General features: G+C 35.7%; 1 protein-coding gene across 1 annotated transcript; it reads right to left on the reverse strand.

The window, feature by feature from the left end:
• Positions 1 to 694: 694 nt before the first annotated feature.
• On the reverse strand, positions 695 to 24,318 carry FCER1A (Fc fragment of IgE receptor Ia; the record flags this gene model as incomplete). Its single annotated transcript, XM_044675002.1, has 6 exons — positions 24,273 to 24,318; positions 14,809 to 15,063; positions 12,012 to 12,032; positions 10,829 to 11,083; positions 6,492 to 6,746; positions 695 to 753 (listed from the first exon to the last, which is right to left on the reverse strand). Coding segments are annotated over exons 1-6 (891 nt in total), but the record flags the coding sequence as incomplete, so codon positions are not given.
• Between the last annotated feature and the right edge of the window lie 1,118 nt (positions 24,319 to 25,436).

Here is a 25,436-nt window from a genome sequence, read left to right on the forward strand (position 1 = left end):
ATTCTCCTCAAATTTTTCATTTTTTAAATTTTGTTTAATATATTCTTGCTGCCTTGTGCAGTTATTTGCTTCTAGTTGTTGAGTTCTGTTTTTTAAAGACTGAATTTCATCCTTGGCTTTTTGGTCATTCTTCTCTTCCTGGTCTGATTTTCTTTGTAGATCATCTTTTGCCGTCTTTGCTTCATTTTCAAGCTGGCCAATTCTGGCTTTTAATACTTTATTTTCTTGTTTTAGCTCATGTATTTCCTTTTTCAAATTGTCTTCAGCCTCTCTTGATTGCTTTTTGAGTTCCTGAAGTTCTTGAGTTAATTGAGTTTTAAATTCTTGAGTTAATTGAATTTTGAGATCTTCCAAAGCCTGTGTCTAGTTCACTGGAACTACTTCCTCTTCTTCTATTTCTGTTTCATTTGCTCTCTTTTCGCTTCCTTGAAAGAAGCTGTCAATTGTCATTTCTTTTCTCTTTTTCTGTTGCCTACTCATGTTTTTTCCCTTCCTTGTTCTGCTAGTTTGAGCAGATGTATTTAATGATCTTTGATGAAAGATCCATGGAGGTTTGTAGTTACTTTCTCTGCCCTCTGAAGACTTCTTGTCTGTTCAATTGTTGGGATTAATCTTCTATTGATTTTTTTTTATCCTGGGACTCCATTCTAGGAGCATAGGGCCACAACCAGTAGGCAATGGGTCGCTCAGGGTCACCCAGCTGGGAAGTGTCTTGGATTAATCTTATTCCTTTATCTGCTCTGAGGCTAAAACCTTGAGGGGAGGGAAAAACAAACAGAAAAAAACAAAAACAAAAACAAAAAAAACTATGAGGTGACAAGAAGGAGCATTTTTGCTGAACTGAGCTCTCCAGCAGTGGGGTTCCCCTGCACTGTCCACTGTGTTTGATCTGGTTTTTTTTCCTCTTGAAGCCCTGCGTTCTCTATCTCGGTATGAGGAAGCCAAGCTCTCTTCGGTCTGGGGTTTGGCTCTCTCTAAGCCACCATCTTCTGGGCGTTTTTACTGTGTTTCTCTGGTTTTCTCCTCCAGTCACCTCTCCAATGCCTGTGTTTGACTCCCTGAGTCCGATGCCAGCAAGGTCCTCTCTCCTGACCGGTGTGCCCACCGGCCCTGAGATTTCCTGGGCTGCTGGAGACTCTGCACAGCATGTGGGGGAGGCATTCTGGGATTCTGGGATTCCCCTTCTACACCCTCAGACCTGACAGTTCTAGAATTGAAGCCTTTTTCTTAGCGTACCTCTTTAGTTATGCTGCAGTAGGGATCCCCTGCTGTGTCCCATTATTAGATTTGGTCCTCTTTCTTCTCAAAGCGCAATGTTTTCTATCTCAGTGTGTAAGGGTGTGGAGGTTTTAAAATTTGCTCCGTCTAAGCCGCCATCTTCCAGGAAGTAACTACTCCTCTACTAAGTATTTATTAGTATTTTGAATTTAGATTCCATTGCCAATTTTATTGGCTCACCTTAACCATACATACTGGATAGCTCTCAAATTATTTAACGTTTCTTTTATTTCTATTTAAATTTTAATGATATTTTTTTACATGACAAAATTAATACTAGAGTATTGGATACTTTTATTTTCTTATTTTTCATGATTTTAAAATAATGTATAAAATGCTCATTTTTGCTTTATCTTATGGCTTGAAGTCTTGCTAACGTATCTGTTGTTGTTCCTGGTGGTGGTGGAGGTTAGCTCCCTTCAGTTTTTTAAATAAGCCAACGTGCTATCATAAAACAAATATGTTAACTTGTACTTTGGTTATGCTTATTCCCTAAATTTATTTTTCTTGCTATTTTCCTAGCTAGTGTTTCTAAAACCTACATTTTAAATAATAATGGTTATAATGACCAATAGTATTTTATCATTCTCTTGATGAAACAAGACTCTAATACTTTTCCATTATATATAAAACTAGCACTTCAATTTAAACATATGCTGTATTTATATGAAATGAAAATTCTTCCATTTCTATGCTTTTTAGTGTTTTTATTTACAAATGAGTTTTAAATATTCTTAAAAGCTTTTATGTATATTGTAGTATAACCATTATTTTATGATTACTCTCACTATTAAAGTTATTCACACAACACAAACATATCTAAATTGGTCCAAAAAGGGGAATATATATTTATATGTTAATGAGGTTTATGTTGCCTTCCCTCTTTTCCACTTCTCTGTAAAAGCTCTTTTTTTCAGACCTCTTTTATGTGATATTATTTTCCCTATTCTTCTCCCTTCCTCTTTCTTCTTGAGTTTTCTTCTTTCTCACCTGTCCATTTTTTCACATGAACCCAAGATAATACACTCACACCCACATCCTATTTCTGTGTAGAATCCTTCTAAGTTCCCTAATAAAAATGCATTTCTTAGACATTATATTATATTATATTAGACATCTTCCCATATAGAAAATTGAACACTTCAATTTTATGGAGTCCTTTATGATTTCTTTTACATTGTAACATTCCCAGAAGTCTCTACTCCTTCTCATGGTTAAGGATGAGGAGTGATAGCACAGAAGGGAAAGTTCTAACATAATGATCCTAAGGAAAGGCTCTTTTAATTTTTTCTAGTTCTACCTTCTTTTAAAGGCAAAAAGAAATAAGATCCATAAGGAAAAATATATTTGCCCATGGTCACACAGGTAGTGAATGGTTGAACTGGAAATAGAATGTAGGGCTATTCTCTTTCAATGCCCTGCTTTGGTCCCTGAAGTAATAAGCTTTTTGGAGTTATTACTGCTTCTTTTCTTTTTGTTGTACTCCTATAATTAATAGGCAAAGGAAAATAGTTGTTCAAATGACAGCTTTACTACTACAGAATCTTCTTAGTGAATAAGTCCTGTCTCTGTATGTCATATTAGCTATTATGAATTCAAAATGTACAAAACACTCAAGAACTCAAAGATAGAAAGATATCACTACTTCATACATTAACACCCCCTTGCATAACCATCAAACATTTTAGTTCATTTCTGTCAGTGCTTTCCTTGCTTTACTTCACAACTAGCCTCTGGTATGAGGGGAAAGATTAGGGTACTCTGCTGACTGAGATCAAACAAAAGAAGGAAAGAAGGTGGATGGAAGAAAAGACCTGGAAGTTTCTGTAGCTCTATGTTTCAAGAACAAGGATAAAGGAGAAAGAGAATAATAGGAAGAAAAGGAGGTGGATAATAATAGACTGAGGACTCAGAAAACAATTTCTTAAGTCCTATTTCCAAATGTCTGCTCTGTGGTCTTGAATCTCTGTTGCTTGTGTTGTGACATCAGATATCTGTGAAAATGGCATCAAGAACAGGATCAAAATCAGGAACAGGATCAGCCTCAGCATCAGTTTCAGGATCAATCTCTTGGAGGACTTTTGGATGCCAAGACTTTCTTCTTTTCAGAGAGATAATGGAATTGCTTCTGTGTCAAAACCAATAAGATTGTGTCCACAGCAAACAGCATTCCCGTAACCAGAGGGAATAAGAATTGCATGTAGCTGAGAGTACCTGGCAGAAAATTTGAGACAGACAGGTCCTGGTCTGAAAATCATTTTTTTTCAAAATGTTAATTGAATGAGGCTCAAGACTTCCTTCCCTTACTCTTGATTCTACATGGTCTTTAGATGCACAGGTGGAATGAGGAGCAAGAGGAAGACATTCAATGATTTTGAGGTAGTATAAATACTTTCCCATAGACCTCCCCCTTTCCATAAACTGACCATTCTTTTGGAACCATGAATTGGGAACATAATCTAACAATTGATCAATCAACAAGAATTTGTTAAGACATGCTATATTATAGGCACTGTCCTATACCTGGTGAATGAAAAGATTTAAGGGAATCAGTCTCTTCCTTCAAGGAACTTATATTTTATCAGGAGAGACGGAGTAGGAGATTATACTAACATCTGGAGAAATTCGGTAAGGCCCCATGCAGAAGAAGTTACTCAAGTATAATCTTTTATAAAACCTTTACTTTCCATCTCAGAATCAATACTATGTATTGGTTCCAAGCTAGAAGAGTAGTAAGGACTAGATAATGGGGTTTAAGTGACTTTCTTAGGGTCATACAGCTAGGAATTTTCTGATTCTAGATTTGAAGCCAGGACCTCCCATCTCTGGATCTGACTCTCAATCTACTGAGCCATCTAGCTTTCCGTTCAAATAGAGTCCTGAATGAGACTAAGGATTCTAAGAGGCAGAGGAAAGAGGCGAAAGCATGGAGAGGAAGAACAAAAATAAATTGATTAGAGTAAAGGAAGTGGGAAGCTGTATAATTAAGAAATAGGGGTAAAGGTTAAATTATAACTGACACTATATGCCAAAGGGGTCTATATTTAGTCCTAGAGATAATAGAGAGATCCTAGAGTTTATTGAGTAGATGGGTGGCATGACCAGACCTGTGATTTAGGAAATGAAACCAGAAGTCATGGTGGGTTGGGAATGGGGATAGATTGGATTGGACAGAGATGAGGTAGAGTCCAATGAGAAGATTAATTCAGCAATCTAGAGAAGAGGTATTAAGTGACTGAATTAGGGTGGGTTAGTGACAAGAAGAGGATATATGTAAGAAATGTTGGATAGAAATGATAAAAATTGGCAACTAATTAATTTTACAGTTAAATATTGAAGAAACAAAAGTATCACAGGTTACAAATTTTAATGACTAAAAGGATAGTGGTGCTTCTCAACAGAAATATTAAAGTTTGCAAGAAGAGGATTGAGTTTGAAGGAAAATATAATGAGTTTCATTTTGGATATATCTAGTTTAACATTTCTGAGGGATATTTAATTTAAATATTCAATAGGCAGTTGGTAGTATAGGGATGGAGCTCAATATAGACATTAGAGATGAAAATACAAATCAAGGAGACATCTGCGTAGAAATGTTAACTAAATTTATGGAGGTTTATGAGATCATCAAAAGAAAGAATGCACAGAAAGAAAAGGGGCCCATGGTACTTCATATCATTGAAGTATAGCCACAGCTCAAGGGCATGATATTTTTATGATCTAGCAAAGGGGACTGAGAAGTAGCAGGAAAGGAAATGAGAAAGTAGTGTCAATAGTATTCAAGAGAGGAGAAAGTATTCAGCAGGAAAAGATGGCCAATTCTGTCAATTAATTGGAAAAGGTCAAGAAAAATGAAGACTAAGAAAATGCCATTGGATTTGACCACTAAGAGGTCATTTGTAATATTTTCATTTGAGTAATAATGTTTGAAGCCAAACTTCAAGGAACCGAGAAATGATTGAAAGGAAAAGAATTGGTGATATGAAGTTTAGAAGATTTTCTCTTAGAGTTTAGCTGAGAAGGGAAGAAAATCCATAGAAAAATAATTACTGGATATGGTGGAACCAGTGAATGTTTTTAAGAATGACTACATGGCATTCAAACCAACCACTACTAAACTGAAGGGTCTTTTCAAGATAAGTCAGAAGCAAAGTAATTTCCTCCACAAAGGACTAACAAATATATAGAGATCTAAAAAAATGAGCAGAGGAAATGGAATGACACCACTTAAAACAAAGAACAGAGCAACACATTTGAAGTTAGTTATTAATTGACCCATTGGTCAATAAACAAATGAATTAGCCAAATATTTATAGGATATGCACTATTTAAAATAGGAAGGTTGGCATAGGTAGCCATTAAATCATTTGCTAGAGCTAATGTTAAATCTATTAGTCTATGTGCAAGGGACTAATTAATCTCAATAAGTTTTGAAACTGGTATTTCTAATGTCCCCCAAATAGGTCAGAGTAATCTCCAATTAGGTAGAATTTCCAGGAGCTCCTTTAACTTTCTCAGAAAATATGACAAGAGCAAGTTTCTCTATAGATCATGAAATTAGCACCAATTGCCTTCTGGGAGTAGTCTGCTCTTAATCCCTTTTCATCCTCTGTCCCCATTGACATTCCACTTTTCATTGCCCCTCTGGACTGGGGTGGCTTCCAGTTTTAATTCATAGTCTCTACTCTCTGAAGTGTGAGATACCCTTTCATGTCCTAGGGCAGTGAAGGTGAACCTATGGCATGGGTGCCAAAGAGGGCATGCAGAGCACTCTCTTTGGGCATGAAGCTGCACTCCCTCAACCCCAGAGTCCTTTACTAGAAAGGCAGAGGGACTAGGGCAGAGCAGCTCCCCTCCCCGTCTCCACTGCACCTGACAACATTCTTTTACATCCCCATCCCCTTTCTACACTCATTGAGGATGTTCCTCACTTCATCCACCCCTCCACCCAGCAGCCCAGTGGGAGTGCTTTCTCCCTCCCCTGTGTGAGGTAAGGAGGAGAGATAGGGCATGCCTGGCACTTAGTGGGGGGGAGGCATGGCATGAAGTCTCTGGGAGTGGGGGTGGGCACAGCACTTGATCTGGGGGATGTTGTAGGGGAGGGGCCCATCACTCCATCTCTAAGACGTTCACCATCACTGTTCTAGGATGTTACATTAGCTATTTCTGTGGACCTTGGTGATAAAATATTCTTTACCTTGATCTTACCTCACCTTTGAAATCAATATATAGAGGTTTTGAGCTGTAGGACACTCTCCATAGAAAGCCAGTGCAGTAGTAGTAGCCTCTGTTCTGGACTGTGGCATAAGGGATGTAGACTTTGTGGTTCTCATACCAGTATTTTAGGGCTTTATTATTGTGGTAGAAAGTCACCTTGTAGACAGTTCGATTCTTCCAACCATGGCAACTCAGGACTAAAGGTTCTCCCTCTTCGATGATTGCAAGTGAAGGCTGGAGAAGTAGCCAATCTGAAAGGGGCATAGACAAAAACCTCAGGACTTTTCTATGGTTTTGGCATCCTCTTCCTACAGTATTGGAAGAATGGAGAGTGGGAAGAATGGGGACGAAATGCAATCTTTGAAATTTCATCCAGAGATTCATTTAGACCAAAGTTTTCTTAACCTCCTTTAGTATCATGGATTCATCTGGCAGTTTGGTGAAGCCTAGGGAGCTCTCATATAGATCCCTCTTCAGAAAAAAATTAAATTATTATTATTTTTTAAAATTGATCTAGGAATTCTTCAGTCTGAGTCATGACTGATATCTTGAACCTAATTAAAAGCATTTTTCTCTGAACCTAAGCTACAGATTACTCAGGCAAGTCAAGTTTTCACTGGGAATCTTAATTTATGGGAAAATCTATTCTATCCTCTTCTATTCATCCATGAAAAAATCATAGTTCCTGGGGAAAAAATGCTATCCACTCCCAGAGAAAGAACTGTGGGAGTAAAAACACAGAAGAAAAACATCTGCTTGATCACATGGTTCAATGAAGATATGATTGGGGATGTAGACTCTAAATGATCACTCTACTGCAAACAGTAATAATATGGAAATAAGTCTTGATCAATCATACATGTAAAATCCAGTGGAATTGCTCGTTGGCTATGGAAGGGGGTGGAGGGAAAGAGGGAAGGGAAAGAACATAAATCATGTAACCATGGGAAAATATTCTTAATTAGTTAATTGATTGATTGAACTTAAATTTTAAAAAATCAATTTGTAAGAAATGAGGAGAAGATGTTGGATCTCACTACAATTTCAAAATGGGAAATGAAAAAAATTATAAGACCTTGATTATCACCTTTTCTTTAGAAAGTTATCAGATAATATATATTTTTTTGATCTAAAAAAAAAAAAACCTTAGTCTCCCTTTACCCTTTCCATAATCCATCCAACACATGAGTCATGACTGGTCAACCATCCACACTGGAATTCTTTTCTCTTTATTTGTGACCACCAACATCTACTTCCATCCCAAATCCCATATTCATTATCATAGGAGATAACATTGTTGAAGATAACCATCGCGGAGATGTAACTTAGCATTTGCACTCTGGGTGCATGCCTGGCACTTTTCCAGCAACCACAGTTACCAAAGACTCAGAACATTAAGTTCTTATCACCAAAGTTCTCAGTACTGTCAAATGCTTCAACATCAAAAATGGATATGATTTTCAGTACAAATGACATTAGAAAATATCCATCATTAACATCTACTTTGACATTGCATCCTTTGTGCCATTGAATCGTTCCATATTATTTGCTGCTGAAACCTTTTGTATGTTATCATTCCCATCAAAATATGAGTTCCTTGAAAGTAAGGACCTTCTTGCTTTTCCCCTTTTATATCTAATGCTTATAAGAGTATTTTTCATATAGTAGTAGTTAATAGTAGTAAGTAGTTAATAAATGATTTTTATTCCTTCATCCATCCATCCATTCATTTATTTATTGTTAGGGCAAGGTACGGGAACACAACTAAATCCTATTATATAAGCTCTTTAGTGGCAGGGTGTGTTTTTACCTTTCTTTGTCTAATCAATTTTGTAACTCAGTATGCTTGGCAAATAGTAAATGTTTAATAAAAGCTTGTTCATCAAAACTTTTAAAGATTAATGATATTCTTTATAATGACAAGGTTGAAGTTGGAAAGGACTTCAGGGGCCATCTAGATGAAACTGTATCTGAACAAAAGTTGTCCTTGTGACATCCCCAACCACTTCTCATCCTGCATTTGACTAAAGACCTCTAGGAAAGGGAAACCTGAGATAGTTTATTCTACTTTAGGATTACTCTATTAAGAAGTATTTTCTTATATCAAGCTGAAATCTGCCTTTGTCATCTTTACTCTTAAACTCTCACCTCACTCACAGATAAATATAATCACTCTTCCATCTGAAAGTTTATCAGATATTTGAATATAACTATCACATTTTCCTTAAGTTTTTTCTTTTCCTTGCTAAATATCCCCAGTTTCTTCATCTGATCCCCATAGATCATGGTCTCAATATATTCACTGTCCTGGTTGCTATCTTCTGAACAATAATTGATTTATCCAGTTACTTCCTAAAGTAAGGAGCTTAGAATCAAACAGATGTGGTCTGACCAGAGCAGATTATAATGGCATTATCACCTAACTAAAGCTGGAAGATGAATCTCTCTTAATACAGCATATTTTAGTTGTCATATTGAGGTTATTTAGATTATCTTGACTCATATTGAGATTTTACTCTTTTTCCAAATCCCAAGTTCCTTTCTAAACACATTCACACACACACACACACACACACACACACACACACACACACACACACGGAAAACTGTTACATAATCATTTCTTTTGTATTTTGTACTTATGAAATTGAGTTTTTAATACAACTCTAAGGATTTAGATTTATTTACTAAATCTGGACATAATAGTGGATTTACAGATATAAAGCTAGAAGGAACCTCTGGGTCTGTCTAGGCCAATTCCTTCATCTTATGAATGAGCAAGTTAAAGTGCAGGGAGGCTGTCACTTGTCTAAGAGCATATAGCTAACAAACATCATGGAAGTATTTTAAATGAGGTCCTCTAATTCTCAAACCAGAGAGATTGTCCAAACCATGTTGATTGTCCAGCATTAAGATTGTCAATATAGTTATAAATTTTGACTCCATCATCCAAGGCATTAGCTATCCTTCCAGTTTGGAACCACCTACAAATTTGATAAGCTTGCCATCTGAGCATTTAACAAAGCTGTGATAAATGCTAGCTTCAGTTTTCTCATCTGACTTATACCAATAGCTCCTATCTCACAAGGTAGTTGTTAAGGATCAAATGAAATAAAATATACAGTCATTTTGTATACCTTAAAAGTATTTTATAAATGAAAATGCTATCAGTACTACTAGTACTACTACTACTACTACACTACTACTTCTATATGATGTAGCTTTTTTCCAAAATAGGTGCTTATGATGTGCAAGGCAATGTTGCCATCAAATGGTCATTCAACCAGTTCCTAATTTACCTGGAAAGAATTTGGGGAGAGGGTATGGCTGATGACTTTGTGCAACTTTGCCTCACAATTCCAATTTACCCTCATCATCACTCTTTGAAACAAAGGCTGAACAACAATCTACTTATTAGTGTTACCATAACCCACATTTTATCCACAAAATTAGTGTGAGCTCAATTGTCAAATGCTTTATTAAAATCTTGATAAATTTATAGAATTCATTTGATCGTTCAACTAGTTTTTTAACCCTACCCCCAAAATTAAGATTAGTTGGGCATGTTATATTCTAGATAAAGATATGTTAACTATATGATTCTAGGTGCTCTGGCACCAAGCTCCCTCCTTCTAACAATTTTTAAGGTCTCAGAGCAGTCTTGCAAGCTGTCCACAACAAGCACTTTGTGAAACATGACTTTGAGTTAACACCTTTTAAAGCTTCCCAGGGTGAGCCTTACTACCAAAGAAAAGTGGAGCCCTTCAATCAAACCTGTCCTAAACCTTGCACAGAAGAAAAGGGGATTTTATTGGAGAGCTATCCAGGGTGGAGAATCAAAAAAACCTTTCCATGAAGCCAGATGAGAAGAACCACTAAGAGTACTTTTGCCTTAACCTCTCTCCTAACTTTCTGAATACTCTGGAGGATGGTCAAGTGGAAACATGGATATTCAATCCATTTGGGTCAGCTGCAAGTCAACAACTATAAGGGTTCTTGAGATTTCAGGACAAGCTTGCATTGCCATCTGCCCTGTTATAATGTCCTCCATGCTTCTGGGCATTGTGCCATCTGGTTTGCTTACACACCCAAAGAACCCCTGAACCTTGACATCCACACTAATCATTAATTCACTTAGAACATTCATGTCCATTCATCTTTCCATCAATTTTGTTGCCTTATATGTCTTGTTTCTCCTAATTAAAACACAAGCTCCTGGATAGCAGAAGCCCATCTTGTTTTGTTGTTGTTCAACATTTAGCATACATTAAGCACTTGATTAATGCTTTTTCATTTAACCCTTGTCCAAGATCTTCCTAGGCCCAACACTTACCACTGTAGATGCCTAGATACACAGGGTCACTGAAGGCAGAAATACCCGTCTGGCACCTATATTCTCCACTCTCATTTATGGTGGCAAAAGTGATGTCATAAGTAGGACTTTGGACTGAGATGCTAGAGCCATTGTGGAGCCACTGGGTCTGATTGCTGCCTGAGGTGGCGAATCCCTCACAGCGAAGTGTCACATTCTCTCCTCTGAAAATTCTCCATGAGGGATTCATGGACAGTATAGACTTTGAAAGAGCATCTATTGATCATAGAGCAAAAGGAGACAAAGGAAAGAATATTTGTAAAATTTTCAAGACTCAGAAATTAAGATAATTCAAAAATCCATTAGATAGCCAACTAATTTGTCCTGACTTGCTCTAAGGCCTGGATGTTCTGGGCACTGGGGAGGTCCAGAAGGAGAGAAGTTTCTGACTCCCTAACTCTCCTGTCAAATCTAATAACCTATTCTCTATTGTCATCCTTTTTTACCTCTCTGCAGCCTCTAGTGCTGTTCATCATTCTCTTCTCTTGATATTCTTTTATCTAGACTTTTGTGACACTACTTTTGTTTGGTTCTTCTCCAACCTTTTTGACTATTCCTTAGTCTCTTTTGCTGGATTTCATCTGACTTATCTTTCATACTGTGGGAATCCCCCCAAGACTCTGTATTAGACCATCTTCTCTACTATTTCACTTGAGATCTCATTAACTACCATAAATTCAATTATATCTACATGCAGATAATTCTCAGGTCTGTTTATCCAGCCCTAACCTCTTTCCTGACTTCCAGTCTAACATCTTCAACTGCCTATTAGACATCTTGAATTAGATATCTTATAGACATATTGAACTTAATCTGAACTCATTGCACATTCCACTCCACTCCTTCCAAATCCTCCCTTTTCCCCAACTTCCTTATTATTGCCAAGAGTACACCATATTTCCAGTATACCAGCCTCCCAACCTAGGTATTATCCTTTATTCCTTACTCTCACCCTCCATTCTGTTCAGTTATCACATTCTTTTATTTAAGCTTTCTGATCTTTCTAAATGGTTATTGTAAGGAAAGTGCTTTTAAGTCAGAAAGTTCTATAGAAATGGGATTATTATTATTATTATTATTATTATTATTATTAAAGAGAGAGAAAATAAAGGAGACAAAGAGAGAATAAATCAAGAATGCTTACCTTGGGGACTTTTACTTGAAGCTGTAAGAGATAAAAAAATAGAGATCAGTTCCAAGAAAGAAGGGAATATCCAGAAGTCAGGAAATTTTCAGGATGGTGTAATCCTTCAACTTTGTAAAATTTTCATCAAAATAAGTACTCAAAATTAAATAGTAATCTACATGTAACCTAGGATCTAGTAATCTAGAAGTGCAGCAGATTGTAATGTGATTATCACCTAATGAAGTCTGTGTGCTATATCTTTCTCAAGGCTATTGCTGATCACGTCATCTATTTTGTCTGTCATGCTGACATTAAGAATATCATATTGACTTATATTGAAATTGCAGTCTTTCTAAATCCTGAAATCTTTTAAAAAATAAACCTCTTAATGCATACCCTTTGACCCAACAATACCACTACTAGGTTTGTACCCCAAAGAGATCATAATGAAAAATGTTTGTACAAAAATAATTTTTAGCTATGCTTTTTGAGGTGGCAAAAAAATGGAAAATGAGGGAGTGTCCCTTGATTGGGGAATGACTGAACAAATTGTGGTATATGATGATGATGATGGAATACTACTGTGCAATAAGGAATGATAAACTGCTTGATTTCTATGTGGGCTGGAAAGACCTCCATGAACTGATGAGGAGTGAAATGAGTGGAACCAGGAGAACATTGTTCCCAGAGACTGAAACATTATGGGACAATCATATGTCACTGACTTTGCTACTCATAGCAATGCAATGATCCAAGACAATCCTGAGGGACTTATGAGGAAGAACACTATCTACATCCAGAGAAAGAACTGTGGGAGTAGAAATGTGGAAGGAAAACATTTGATTTTTTTCACTCGTTTATATGAGTTTTGGATGCAGAGTTTTGGTTTTTAAAAGATTATTACAAAAATGAATAATATGAAAATAGTTATTTAGTTATAATACATGTATAACTGAGAGGAATTGCTTGTCAGCTCTGAGAGTGGGGAGGGAAATAACATGAATCACGTAACCGTGGAAAAATACTTAAATAAAAAAAAGAATAAAAAATAAATCTCTTAGCTAGTAATGTTTCTCTTTCCATCTTGTGCTTGTGAAGTTGACTTTTTTAAACTCTTCTAAATGATTTCACACACACAGAGCTTGTTCATACATATTTATTTGCTTATTGTTTCCCCTACAGATTAGTGAGCTTCTTAAGGGCAGGGATTGTCTTTTGTCATTTTTGTATCCCCAACATTAAGTACAGTACCTGGCAAATAACAGCAACTTAATAGATGTTTATTGTCGAACTGACCCAATTTAAGAGTTTTCATGTATCCTCTTTCAATTCTATCATATTATAGAAATACATTTTGCATGGTAACACATGCACAATTAATATCCTGTTACCTGCCATCTGGGGAGATGGGAAGAGTGAAAGGGAAGGAGAAAACATAGATAGTAAAATGTCATAAAATGATTATTAAAAATTTATATACATGTAATATGGGAAAATATAAGGAAAAATAAATCAAATTTAAAAAGAATCTGATCATATTAGAACAGAAGATCATAGATTGAGAACCAGTCGTGACCTCCAAGGCCATATAAGTCAACTCTTTAATCCTCCAGATGAGAAAACTAAAGTTCAATGAGTTTTGTCACTTGCCTAAGGTCATATAGATAATACGCATCTGAGGAAGGAATTGAACTAAGGTCCTCTAGTTCTCAAGCCCAGAGAGCTTTCTTTTATACTATGCTGACTGTTCAACTTTTAAGTCTGTCAAGATCTTGACTGTTCTCCAATATATTAACTATTCTCCTGGCTTTGTTTTATCTAGAGATTTTATTAGCTTGCCATTTGAGTCTTTAAATGCCAGCTTCAGTTTTCTCCTCTGAAATATGGGAAATAATAATAGTATCTACCTCACAAGGTGGTTGTTATGAACTGAATATATATATGTGTGTGTGTGTGTATTCAGAGAGATCTTTCTATACACATATATTTGCAGTATATATTATTTAATATTATAAATATTTTACATTTTACATATTTATATATAACACATTATAAACTTTAAAGAATGTAATAAATTATGTTATTATTCTTAATACTATGTAGGGTTCCTTTTTTCAAGTTGCTATCAATTTCCCATTCATCCATCACTTAGGCTATGTTTCTCTAATTTATTCACAAAAATAGCATAAGATAAATTGTGAAATGCTTTATTAAAATCCAAGTGAATCCAGTAGAAATAAACAATTGATCATTCCATCTACCTTGTAACAGTTTAAAAAAAAATTGTGCTCTTAACCAGTGAAACACAGCTGCCTCCTATTTATACAATATGTACAAATCTATCATATGTACACATGCAAATATAGAGATTAAATGCATGTGCTTGTGTGTATATATACATAGGCATGTGTAGTTATATCTACAGGTGTGCATATATACACAGTTCTATAAATATATTCATTTGTATGAAATATCTCTACACATATGTGTATGTATTTTTAGCATATACCTGCATTCACGCTTCATCCTAAGAAGCCACCAATGCTGCATTCTTAAAACTTTCAGACCTATTTATCTACCCTGTAACTTTTGTCTCTACTAGAGACAAAACATAACATAACATAACATTAGAACATAAGCTCCTGGAGAGCAGAGGCTATCTTGGGTTTTATTATTATTATTATTATTATTATTATTATTATTATTATTATTAGGTATACCAAACACAACACACATTAAGCACTTAATAAATGCTTTTTTTAATTAATCCTCACTTCTGGTTCCAGCCTCAGACCTCCGTAGGTCCAACACTTACCACTATAGATGCCGAGATATGTAGGGTCACTGAGGGCAGAATTACCCGTTTGGCATCTGTAGTTTCCACTGTCTTTGATGGTGGCAGAAGTGATCACGAAAGTGGAAGTTTGGCCTTGAATGCTGGCGTTACCGTGGAACCACCGAGTCTGATTGCTACTTGAGATGCCGGGTCCCTCGCAGTGGAGGGTCACATTCTTTCCCTGGGCAATTCTCCATGAGGGCTTCAGGGAGACGATAGCCCTTGAAGCAGCATCTAAAGATTAGAGAGTAGAAAGAGAGGCAAACGAAAGAATATTTGTTAAGTTGTCAAGACTCAGAAATTCAGAAAAGTCACAAGTCCATTTGACAACCAATCAGTCCTGCCTTGCTTTGAGGCTCTGCTATCCTGGGCACTGAAGGAAGAACCAGAAGGAGTAGGAAAATCCTTACCTTCCCAGGATTCCTGGTCCAATTAGGGGGAAAGACAAAATTCATAAATTCATATTCAGGAAAATCTAAAACTGTGAACTATGAATAAATACAAATTAACATGAGGAGCCAGGAATATGAGAGAAAGTATGGCAAGGAAAAGCAAGAAGGGAAGGCATCATGTGTAACTATGGCCAAATCACTTCTATTCCCTGGGCTGCATTTCCTCATCTTTAAAATGAGTGGCTTGGACTTGATACCCTCTAAGGACCTTTATAACTCTAAGGTCCTATGTAAGACCTATGACCTTAGAGATGGCAAATATGAGGTAAAATTTGGGAGAGAGCTTGTTTCAGACAAGACAAGCAAGGTATAACAAGGAGTGGGTAGCAGGTAGGTCAGCAAGGAGATGAGAATTAGAGTTACAAAAAAGCAAACAGTGAGATTCTAGCATTTACTAAATGTGTTGCTTCAATTAAATAATTTAACCTCTCTGAATTTTAGTTTCCTAACCTCAAAATGGATATAATAATCCCTGCCCTGCCTACTTGGTAGGGTTCCTGTGAATAAAGTATTTTGTTAGCTTTAAAGAGTTATAGAGATAGGAATTATTGTTATTATTATAAAATAAAAGGCAACAGGGAGAAGAGAAAAGAGAGGAGTCAAGAATACTTACCAATAGGTCTTCCACTTGAAGCTGTAAGAGACCAGAAAGTAGTGATTAGCTCTAAGGAGTACTCAGTACTCAGAGAAAGAAGTATCCTGGGGTCAGGCCATTGTCAGGATGGTAACTGGAGTATGTAGGAAGGTAACTAGAATTCTAGAGGTCAAGAATTTCATAGTTTCCTTTATAACAATCTGCCCCTACTCCTGTTCTGTGTTGTAAGAAGTACAGACTCATCTTCAGAACTAGTATAAATCTATATAACCCTGGCCAAGAGTTGAAGAATTTTAAATACTGAGGTTCCCATATTATTCTTTTTCCTGCTTGATCAGAGCTGCCATCCCAACCCAAATCAGACCTCCATGTTTTCCTTCAACACTTTGAATAAGGAAAGTGTTGAGAACCTCTTTCTAAAAGTCAGAGGGATGAAAGCAAAGCACAGCCTTCTTTCAATCTACAGACATTGGAATGTCTCTTTGGAAGCCCTCGGCTTTAGGCATTCCACACAAATGTGACTGAAGTGTGGGATTCCTGAAAAGCCAAAGTAGGGGAATCTCTCACCTGGGTTCCTCCAGCCCCTTAAAGAGTCAGTGTTCTCCAGGGAGTTACACCAAAAGATTCCATCTCTTTAGAGAAGTTTCTTTCCTCCCTCATCCACCTCTGCCTTGGAAGGGACATCTTGAATCAAGAAAGAACTAGGATTGTCAGATTCTTAAGTTCAGATTTCTCCTTAAGCTTAGCTCGGTTCTGTTTCTTCTTCCTTTTTTTTTTTTGATCAGTGGCCAAATCAGAATCTACATGCACAAGGAGAGATCAGAGCTCTCTAGAAAAAGATCCCTAACTCACTATTGCTCCTTAGGCACCTATATCAGTAAAGGACCTATCTCTATTTCTGTGCTTCCTTCCCAATATTTCTCAGACTTCTTCCACTTACCCCAAAACAGTAGCATCATCCAGAGCAGTTTGGGGGTGAATGCAGACCTCCCCATTGGAAGCAGCCTGCAGAGACTGAGAAGAGGTAACTGTAAACAAGAATACTTAGAAAAAGAGGAAGTGTGGATCTTTTGGTATCAGATCTCATTAGGTACCAGTAGCCTCTTGTTTTACTTCCATTTCTAGAGATAATATTCAGTAAGATTTCTCAGTTATCCTATCCACAGCCACAAATTCGCCTTCTCCTCATTTTAGCTCTTCACCACAAACCTGCACACTTGACAAGAGTTTGAATGAAGGGAGCAGCCAGAACTGATTCTTATCTGAGAAAAGATAGCTATGGGTGTATGGGGGTACAGTGAAGGATATAATCAGTTATAAGCAACATCTATTTGTTAAATGCTATCCTATAGAGAAGGAGACAGAATGCATCTTTAGGATCAATTCAAGTAAAAATAAAAGGCATTAAGTGCTTATCATGTTCAAGACTCTGAAGGAGATGCAAAGTTAAAAGGTATAGTCCCTCCTTTCATTGATCTTAGGACTATGATCTTGAAAAACCATTAGAGATCACTCTATTCAAAGCCCTTGTTTTACAGAGGAAATGACAGCCCAGAGGCAAAATAACTTGTCTAAAGTCATATAGCTAGTGATTAAGAGCCAAGATTCAAACCTAGGTCATATGTCTCCAGAGTAAGTGGTCTTGCTGTGGCAAGAGCACATTCTAGTGGGGCAGAACTGTAACTAGAGTGGATTGAACAAGGTTTTGATTCATTATGCAAACATATAGAAAGAGGGAGGGCAGAAACAATGTTCCTTTGCCTTAGAATTCCATTGCCTAGTTGTCCTCTGCCTCCCCCTAATACACCATTACTTACTTGTCTATCTTTAGGACTGTACCCTCTGAGTATCCCATTATCATTATGCTCCATCCCTGAGATGTGCATTTCTCCTTTTCTATGTCTCCTGCCTTCCACTTCATTCTTCCTCCCTGCCTACTTCCTGGGGCTTTAAATTGTTATTGTCTCTTTGGAAATTTATGTTTTTCCAAATACCAATCATAAGATACATCAGTAGAGAAATTGGAGGAAAGCATTATAATAATATACAAAAATGAGAGCTTTTCTTATTCATATAATTTATTTCCAGGTATCTCAGCCCCTCTCTCCACTCCCCACATCATAGAAGGTATTATCCCAAAAAAACACATATATGAGAGAGAGAGAGAGAGAGAGAGAGAGAGAGAGAGAGAGAGAGAGAGAGAGAGATTATGTCTTTCCTCTTTCCATTTTTTCAGTTCATTTTCTGGAGGTGAACATTCACAAGCTATTCTTCCAGTATTAAATCTGTAAATGTATATAATATCCTCTTGGTTCTATTTGTTTCACTCTTCATTATCTCATGTAGTTTTTTACAAGTTTTTTTAAATTAATCTGCTCATTGTTTTTTATGGCACAGTAGTATTCCATCATAATCATATACCATAATTTAGTTACCCATTCACCAACTTATAGATATCTCCTTGATTTCCAGCTTCCTGCCACCACAAAGAACTGCTATAAACGTTTTAGAGCATACAGGTTCCTTTTATTTTTCTGATCTCCTTGGGAAATAAACCCAAGGGCATACGTAGTTTTATAACTCTTTGAACCTAATTTGAAATTGCCTTTAAAATGGCTGAATTGGTTGATAATTTCACCAATGGTGTATTAGGTCCCCACTTTTCCACATCCTCTCCAACACTTGTCATTTTGTCCATTTGTCATTTTAGCCATTCAATAGATGTGAGATACCTCAGAATTAGTTTGGTTTACACTAATCAGTATTGATTTAGAGCATTTTTCATATACCTATATATGGCTTTGAATTCTTCATTTGAAAGCTGTTCATATCTTTTGCTCATTTATCAATTGGAGGACGGCTTTTATTCCCATAAATTTGACAACATTCTCTACATATTTTAGATATGATGCCTCTATCAGAGAGACTATGAAAATTTTTCTCCAATTTTCTGCTTTCTTTCTAATCCTGGCAACATTTGCTTTATTTGTACAGAACTTTTCAATTTAAAAAACTTAAAATTATCCATTTTTCATCTCCCAATACTCTCCACCTCTTGTTTCCTGAGAATTAAAAGTTAACAATCCAAATAGAGACATTACTTATTTGAAAGAAATTCACTGACGTCAAGTCAAAAGCAAGAACAGGAACCAAAGACATGCAGAGTCCAAGATTAAGGTCAATATTTCTGGAAACTAAGAGAAGTGGTCATAATCTAATCAGTTTTGCTTGTAGCTGTTACCATGTTATATGTTTGAGCATGAGTCCACTTGCTATCAAGCCATTCTTGCAGGCAAAATAAATATTAATAAGTTTATGCTCAGTATATTTTATGCAAATCCCTTGAGTGATATTCTAAGAAATTATAATATTTGGAAGCAAAATTCTTCTTAAATTGATCTTTTTACGTGTGATTGATTCTGTGTAGTGCTGAGAACTCTGCTAGGATATCTGATTGTTATATCAGTTAACATCATCCAATAATGTTTGCTGGAGTTTTCTGGTATTTGAATTCAGTATAGGCCATAGTTCTAGTGTTTAGCATAGTACCTGGTACATAGTAGGCATCTTACAATGCTGATTGATTGATTTTTCAGAAATAATACTAAACAATATTTCTTGTTTTTAAACAAATTTTGAGCTAGTCATAATAATGAATGGAATGCGAAAGATGCTAGAAGTAGTTTAAGAAAAATGATGGAAATCAGTCAGTTCATTACCAGCTTTGTTTGAAACTGTGGTAAAAATGTATTGCCATAATAAATAATGCATTTATTATTAAATATTTTTATAGAAAAACTATGAAATCTTTAGTATATCCCTCTCACAAAAAATTATTCATTGTTATAAGGTCAGTCATTATTTTTAAATACATAAATAAAGTGTGATAAGAAATACAGGAGAGCATAATTGCAAGAATTCCCCAAAATTACGATTTCTTGAACTCAAATCCCAATGATTACTATCTTTGGGGCTTGGGAAACATTATGAAAAAAGGCAATAAGATATGGCAATTCATTTGCCCTGTCTAGGCCTCATTTTCTATCTGGAAAATGAGATGATTAGAGTAAATGATCTTCAAGGGCCCCCAATTCATGGGATTCCAATTTCCATCTCTCTGTTTTTATATAACAAGTAGTCAATCTCCCATATCTAGAAAGTAATGTATTTTCACATCTTTCTTAGAGTATCTCTAGTTTTATTGAAATCAGAGATCCTGTGCCATTACATTTACAAAGTTTTTCTGATCTCCTCACATTTCCCTCTTTTCCTCCATTCCTCCCTTCTCAGTTGTTAGCCCTCTCTCCCTCTTGAAACTATTTGGTATTACTATCTATATATACTTTGTCTTTAGTTATCTGTGAATATATTGCAACCTCTCTCCTTCAACTCACATCGAATATAAGCTCTTTGATGGCAGGAACTGTTTCCCTTTTTCTAGGCACACCCCAATACTTTATAATCCCTTGACCATATTAAGAACTAAATATATTCTTGCTGAATTAAACTGAATCAAGGAAAACCAAATGGATTCAAAAATAGTACTCCAATTTCAAATATACACCTTTCCCCACTCTGCCATGAGCTATGTAGAGACTAAATATTATAATCATAGACATATTTCTCCCTCATTCATAGGATCAGAGATTTTAAGAAATGCAAGAAACTTCAAATGATTTCTAGTTCCAATTTATACCTAATTCACAAACTTCCTCTTAGACATCACCACTTTTGATCATCTTACATCAGTTTAATATCTGTAGCAATGAGGAAGTAAGTCCCTAGTTCCTTCTGCTTTTGTACAGGTCTATTTGTTAGGAATATTTTTCTTAAATTGAGTCTAAATCTGCTTCCTTTTAGTTTTTAGCCATTGGTCTAATTTCCGCCCTCTGGGACCAAGCAGAAAAACTTGAATCTCATTTTACATTAAAATACTTCAAATATTTAAAGATATCAACCATGCCTCCTATAATAATACTGCTTAGAATTTACATAGTATGTTAAGATTTGCAAAACATTGTACATATGTTAAATCCTCTACTCTGTGAAGAAGGTGCCATTACCCCCAGTTTACAGATTTGGAAACTGAATCTAAGATTAAAAAATTTTACCCAGGATTGAACAGCTAATGTTTAAGGTAAGATTTGAGCTCACGTCTTCCTGACAAATCAAGGAAACTGAGGCCTCCCCAGGGTTATGGGACTATATTTGACCTCAGCAATACTTTGAGGTAGGTTCTATTACCCCCACTTCACAGATGAGGAAAATGAGGCCAAGAAAATTTAAATAGTTTACCCAGGGACACACAGAACTAGTATTAGAGGTTGGATTTGAACTCAGATTTTCCTGATACTCACCTACACTTTTATTCATTACAATATCAAATTATCTTGATCTTTTCTATGGAAAAGTAAATAGCTCCCAGCCCTTCAATCGATATTTATATAGTAGGGTTTTTTAATTTCCTCATCATTTCTTATTCCTCCTCAAGAAGCATTCATGCTGTTTCCATCTGCTTCCAGAAAAACTGTGTCCTGAATTGGATGGCTTACTACAGTAAGGTCTAAAGAAAAGAGTGCTAGATTTGGAGTCAGATGTCTGGGAGTCAAGTTTCTATATTATTACATGCTAAATTTATGACCTTGGCTCAGTTACTTCTCTCTGGGTTTCAATTCCCTCATCTATTTAAAAAAATAGCTTTGAGGTTCCTTCTAGCTCTAAGTCTGTTATTCAAAGATCCACCTGTGGACTGATAGAGTGGAGTGAACTGGAGTGGTATCTCCTTCATTTTAGACACAGTACTTTTATCAATACTTTTTAAAATCTCATGATGTTTTCAGCTGCCTCATGACATTGATGAGATTACAATGTTTTATGGCCCATGAATCACTCACAACCTCCCTCTTTTAAAACTTGTTTAAATCATTAGAGTTTGTTCCCATATCTCAGTTACTTAACAACAAATGTTTATTTGTTTTGTGTCTATATTTGGGATTTTATTAGCAAATGTAACTTTCAATGTGGAAACTCTCTCTACCAAAGCAGATTAGCAACTGATTGTTTTCTGAGGGCATTGAGTGCTCACTTGTATAGAGGTGTACAGCCAGCATTGTCAGAAAAAAGGTCTAGAAATGAGGTTTTCCTGACTCCAAAGCTGACCCTTTATTCACTCCTCACTATATGTAGTTTACATAACATGTTGTTTATCATTTGTTAAGAGAAAGGAAAAGTGTGTCATTAAGAACCAATATTATTCTTTGTGTTTGTCATGAACTTTTTTGCCTTTTAGTTTTGTATTCATTTATATGACTAAAATTATAATGATATTTATTTACTACTGATTTCTTTATTCTGCATCAATTTAGACTAGTCTACTTCTAATTTTCATGGGATATAGCTGTGAAGGAAAATAGGCAGGTACTGGAGAAGGAGCAATAGTAGAAGGAACTATGGAGGTAATTTAGAAGCTTTTGGGATTGTGAAGAAAGTAAGAGATTTAGTTGGGGGAGGGAAAATTTGGGAGAAGGTGGTGAGAAGTGGAATAGGAAGCTTTGAATTTTGAGTCAATTCCAATAAGAATAAGATTTAGGAATTAGCTACCAGCACTACTCGCCATCTTCACTGTAAAAGTTCTTCCTTTTGTCCCTCTTTTATGTGAAATAATTTACCTCATTGTGCCTCTCTTCTTCCTTTTCTCAACACACCCTCTTTCTCAACTCTTTATTTTATTTTTTAAAACATCATATGCAACTCACACATGTACCCTTTGTCTATATATACCACTTTTAATTGCCCTAATAATAATAAAGTTCTTAGGAGTTACAAGTATCGTCTTGCATTGTTGAAATGTAAACAGTTTAACCTTATTTAATCCCTTATGATCACGCTTTCTTGTTTATCTTTTTATGTTTCTCTTGAGTCTTATAATTAAAAGTCATAGTTTTTACTCAGCCCTGCTCTTTTCATCAGGAATGCTTGAAAGTATTCTATTTCATTAAATACTAATCTTTTTTTCCCTGAAAGCATTATACTCATTTTGGTGATAGGTTATTATTGGTTGGAATTGTGGCCCCTTTTGCCTTCAGAATATAACATTCCAATCCATTAATGTAGATGTTGCTAAATTTGTGTTATCTTGACTGGGTCTCTACTATTTTTGAATTGTTTCTTTTTGGTTGCTCTCAGTATTTCCTCTTTGACCTGAGAGTTCCTAAATTTGATTATAATATTCTTCAGAGTTTTCAATTTGAAATTTCTTTCAGGAAATGATCAGTGGATTATTTCAATTTCTATTTTATCCTCTGGTCCTAAGATATCAGGTCAGTTTTCCTTGATAATTTCTTGAAATATGGTGTCTAGACTCTTTTTCAAATCATGGGTTTTAGGTAGTCCAATAATTTTTCATTATCTCTCCTAAACCTATTTTCCAGGTTAGTTGTTTTTTACTATGTGGTTATTTAACATTTTCTACTTTTTTTTACATTGCTTTTATCTGGTTTTACTCTTTCTTGTTTCTCATAGAGATTCCAATTACTCAATTCTAATTTTAAAAAAATTTTCTTGAGTGAGCTTTTATACTTCCTTTTCCATTTGGATAATTTTGTTTTTTAAAGAGTTATCTTCAATGGATTTTGGTGTTTCTTTCATTATTTGACCAATTCTGTTTTTAAGGATTTTTTTTCATTACTTTTTGTGCCTCCCTTACTAAAGTATTGACTCTTCCTTCATAATTTTCTCACATCACTTATTTCTTTTCCAAAATTTCCCTCTACTTATTTTATTTTATTTTTAAAATTATTCTTAGGCTCTTCTTGTAAATTGTTTTGGGTCCATGTCCAATCCACATTTTTCTTTTAGACTTTGCATGTAGCCGTTTTGATATCCTTGTTTCCTTCTAACTTTGGGTCTTGACCATCCCTTTCACCATAAGTTCTTTTTTATTATTTTATCATTTTCCAGCCTATTCCTTCTTTTTAACTTTATATTGTACTTGAGGTTTCCTCCCAGGGTGGATGAGGGCACTCTCCCAAGTTTCAGATTTTTCATGCTGTTGGGTTCAGAGCTAGTTCTGAGGGTCTGTAAGATTTTGTTTCTTCCAAGGTGATATGATCTAAGGAATGCTGTGGTCACTGCTCTTCTGGCCTATATTCTTGCCTCTAAGTGACCATAAGCATTCTTTTCTACCCTAGAACTGTGATTAGGTCTCCACTGTGGCCACAAGTGCTAGTACTCCTTATCATCTTGGGGACTGCCCCCTTGAATGACATATTGCAATGCAATAGAATTCTGCACCTAGAGCCAGCAAAGGGTCCCCTGTAATCTCCTTCTAACCAGTTGCCTGCCCTTACTACATATAGACTGAGTGCTTTGGAAGCCATTGCTATAGATAAACTTACCTCCAAGGCCTGCTACTGGCTTATGCTGCATCCCGCTCTTCTTCATTCTCATCCTAATGAGACAGAAATTTCCTTTCAACTTTCTAAGTTATCTTGGACAGAAAGTTGTTTCACCCTGATCTTTATTTGTTTCTGCCACTCAAGAATTCATTTTGAGGCACTGATTTAAAATTATTTGGAAGGAAATTTGGGAGAGTGCAGGTGAATTCCTGCCTTTATTCTGTCATCTTGGCCTTTTCCCTTTATTTTATATCACATTATTTTACTGAAATTATTGCCTTGGGGTTTTTACTATTGATTCCCTAGTGTTTTCTTAATTAATCATTGAATTGTCTGAATGTAGGAATATTTTTTCCCTCCTCTTTGGCAAGTATACTTTTTCATTTCGTTTTGCCAATTTATTGCTACAGTAAGCATTTCCAAATTACAAAATAGGCTTTTTTCTTTAATATTTTTGGTGCCACTATATTTTTGTTAATGCATGATTATATTAGTTGTTTTACCCTAGAGTGAAAGATGTTTGGTATAAATTTGTTTTGGGATAGTACTATTTTTTATTTTAGTTTCAAATTCTCTTCTTCTCTCCAACCACTTCTCCACACATTGATAAGACAAGCAATATACTCCCCAGTATACATGTGAAGTCATGTAAATCATATTTCCATACTGGCTATGTTGCATAAATAAAAAAAAGAAAAAGAAAAGTAAAAAAACACATTTTAATTTGCACTCAGAGTTCATCAGTTCTCCCTCTGGATATGGATATAATTGTTCATCACAAGTCCTTTGGAATTATTGTGGATCAATGCAATTATTTTGTGCAGTATGCTTTAGTAGATAGAAAACTAACCCTGAAGATGGAAAGGTCTTAGTACAAGTCACACTTCAGACATTCTGGCTACATGACCTTCAGCTAAATTCTCAGCATACTTCCATGCATATTCATAACCTTTTTCTAACTGTAAGTTGTAAAGTAATTGCTGCTCTTCATTGGTAGGAGTTTGTTTCCTCAATGGAAGTTCCATCTATCAATGAAATCACAAGTTGTGTCCCTTCCAACAACCCCCAAATAATCTCTTTGGAACTTTTAAAAATGGAAAATGCCTTGAATATTTTTAGTGGTATTGGGCAATAGCTCTTTCTCTAATTTATCTCTCTCTGGTT

This window comes from Gracilinanus agilis, chromosome 4 (genome assembly GCF_016433145.1).
Source record: "Gracilinanus agilis isolate LMUSP501 chromosome 4, AgileGrace, whole genome shotgun sequence".
Taxonomy (NCBI): Eukaryota; Metazoa; Chordata; class Mammalia; order Didelphimorphia; family Didelphidae; genus Gracilinanus; species Gracilinanus agilis.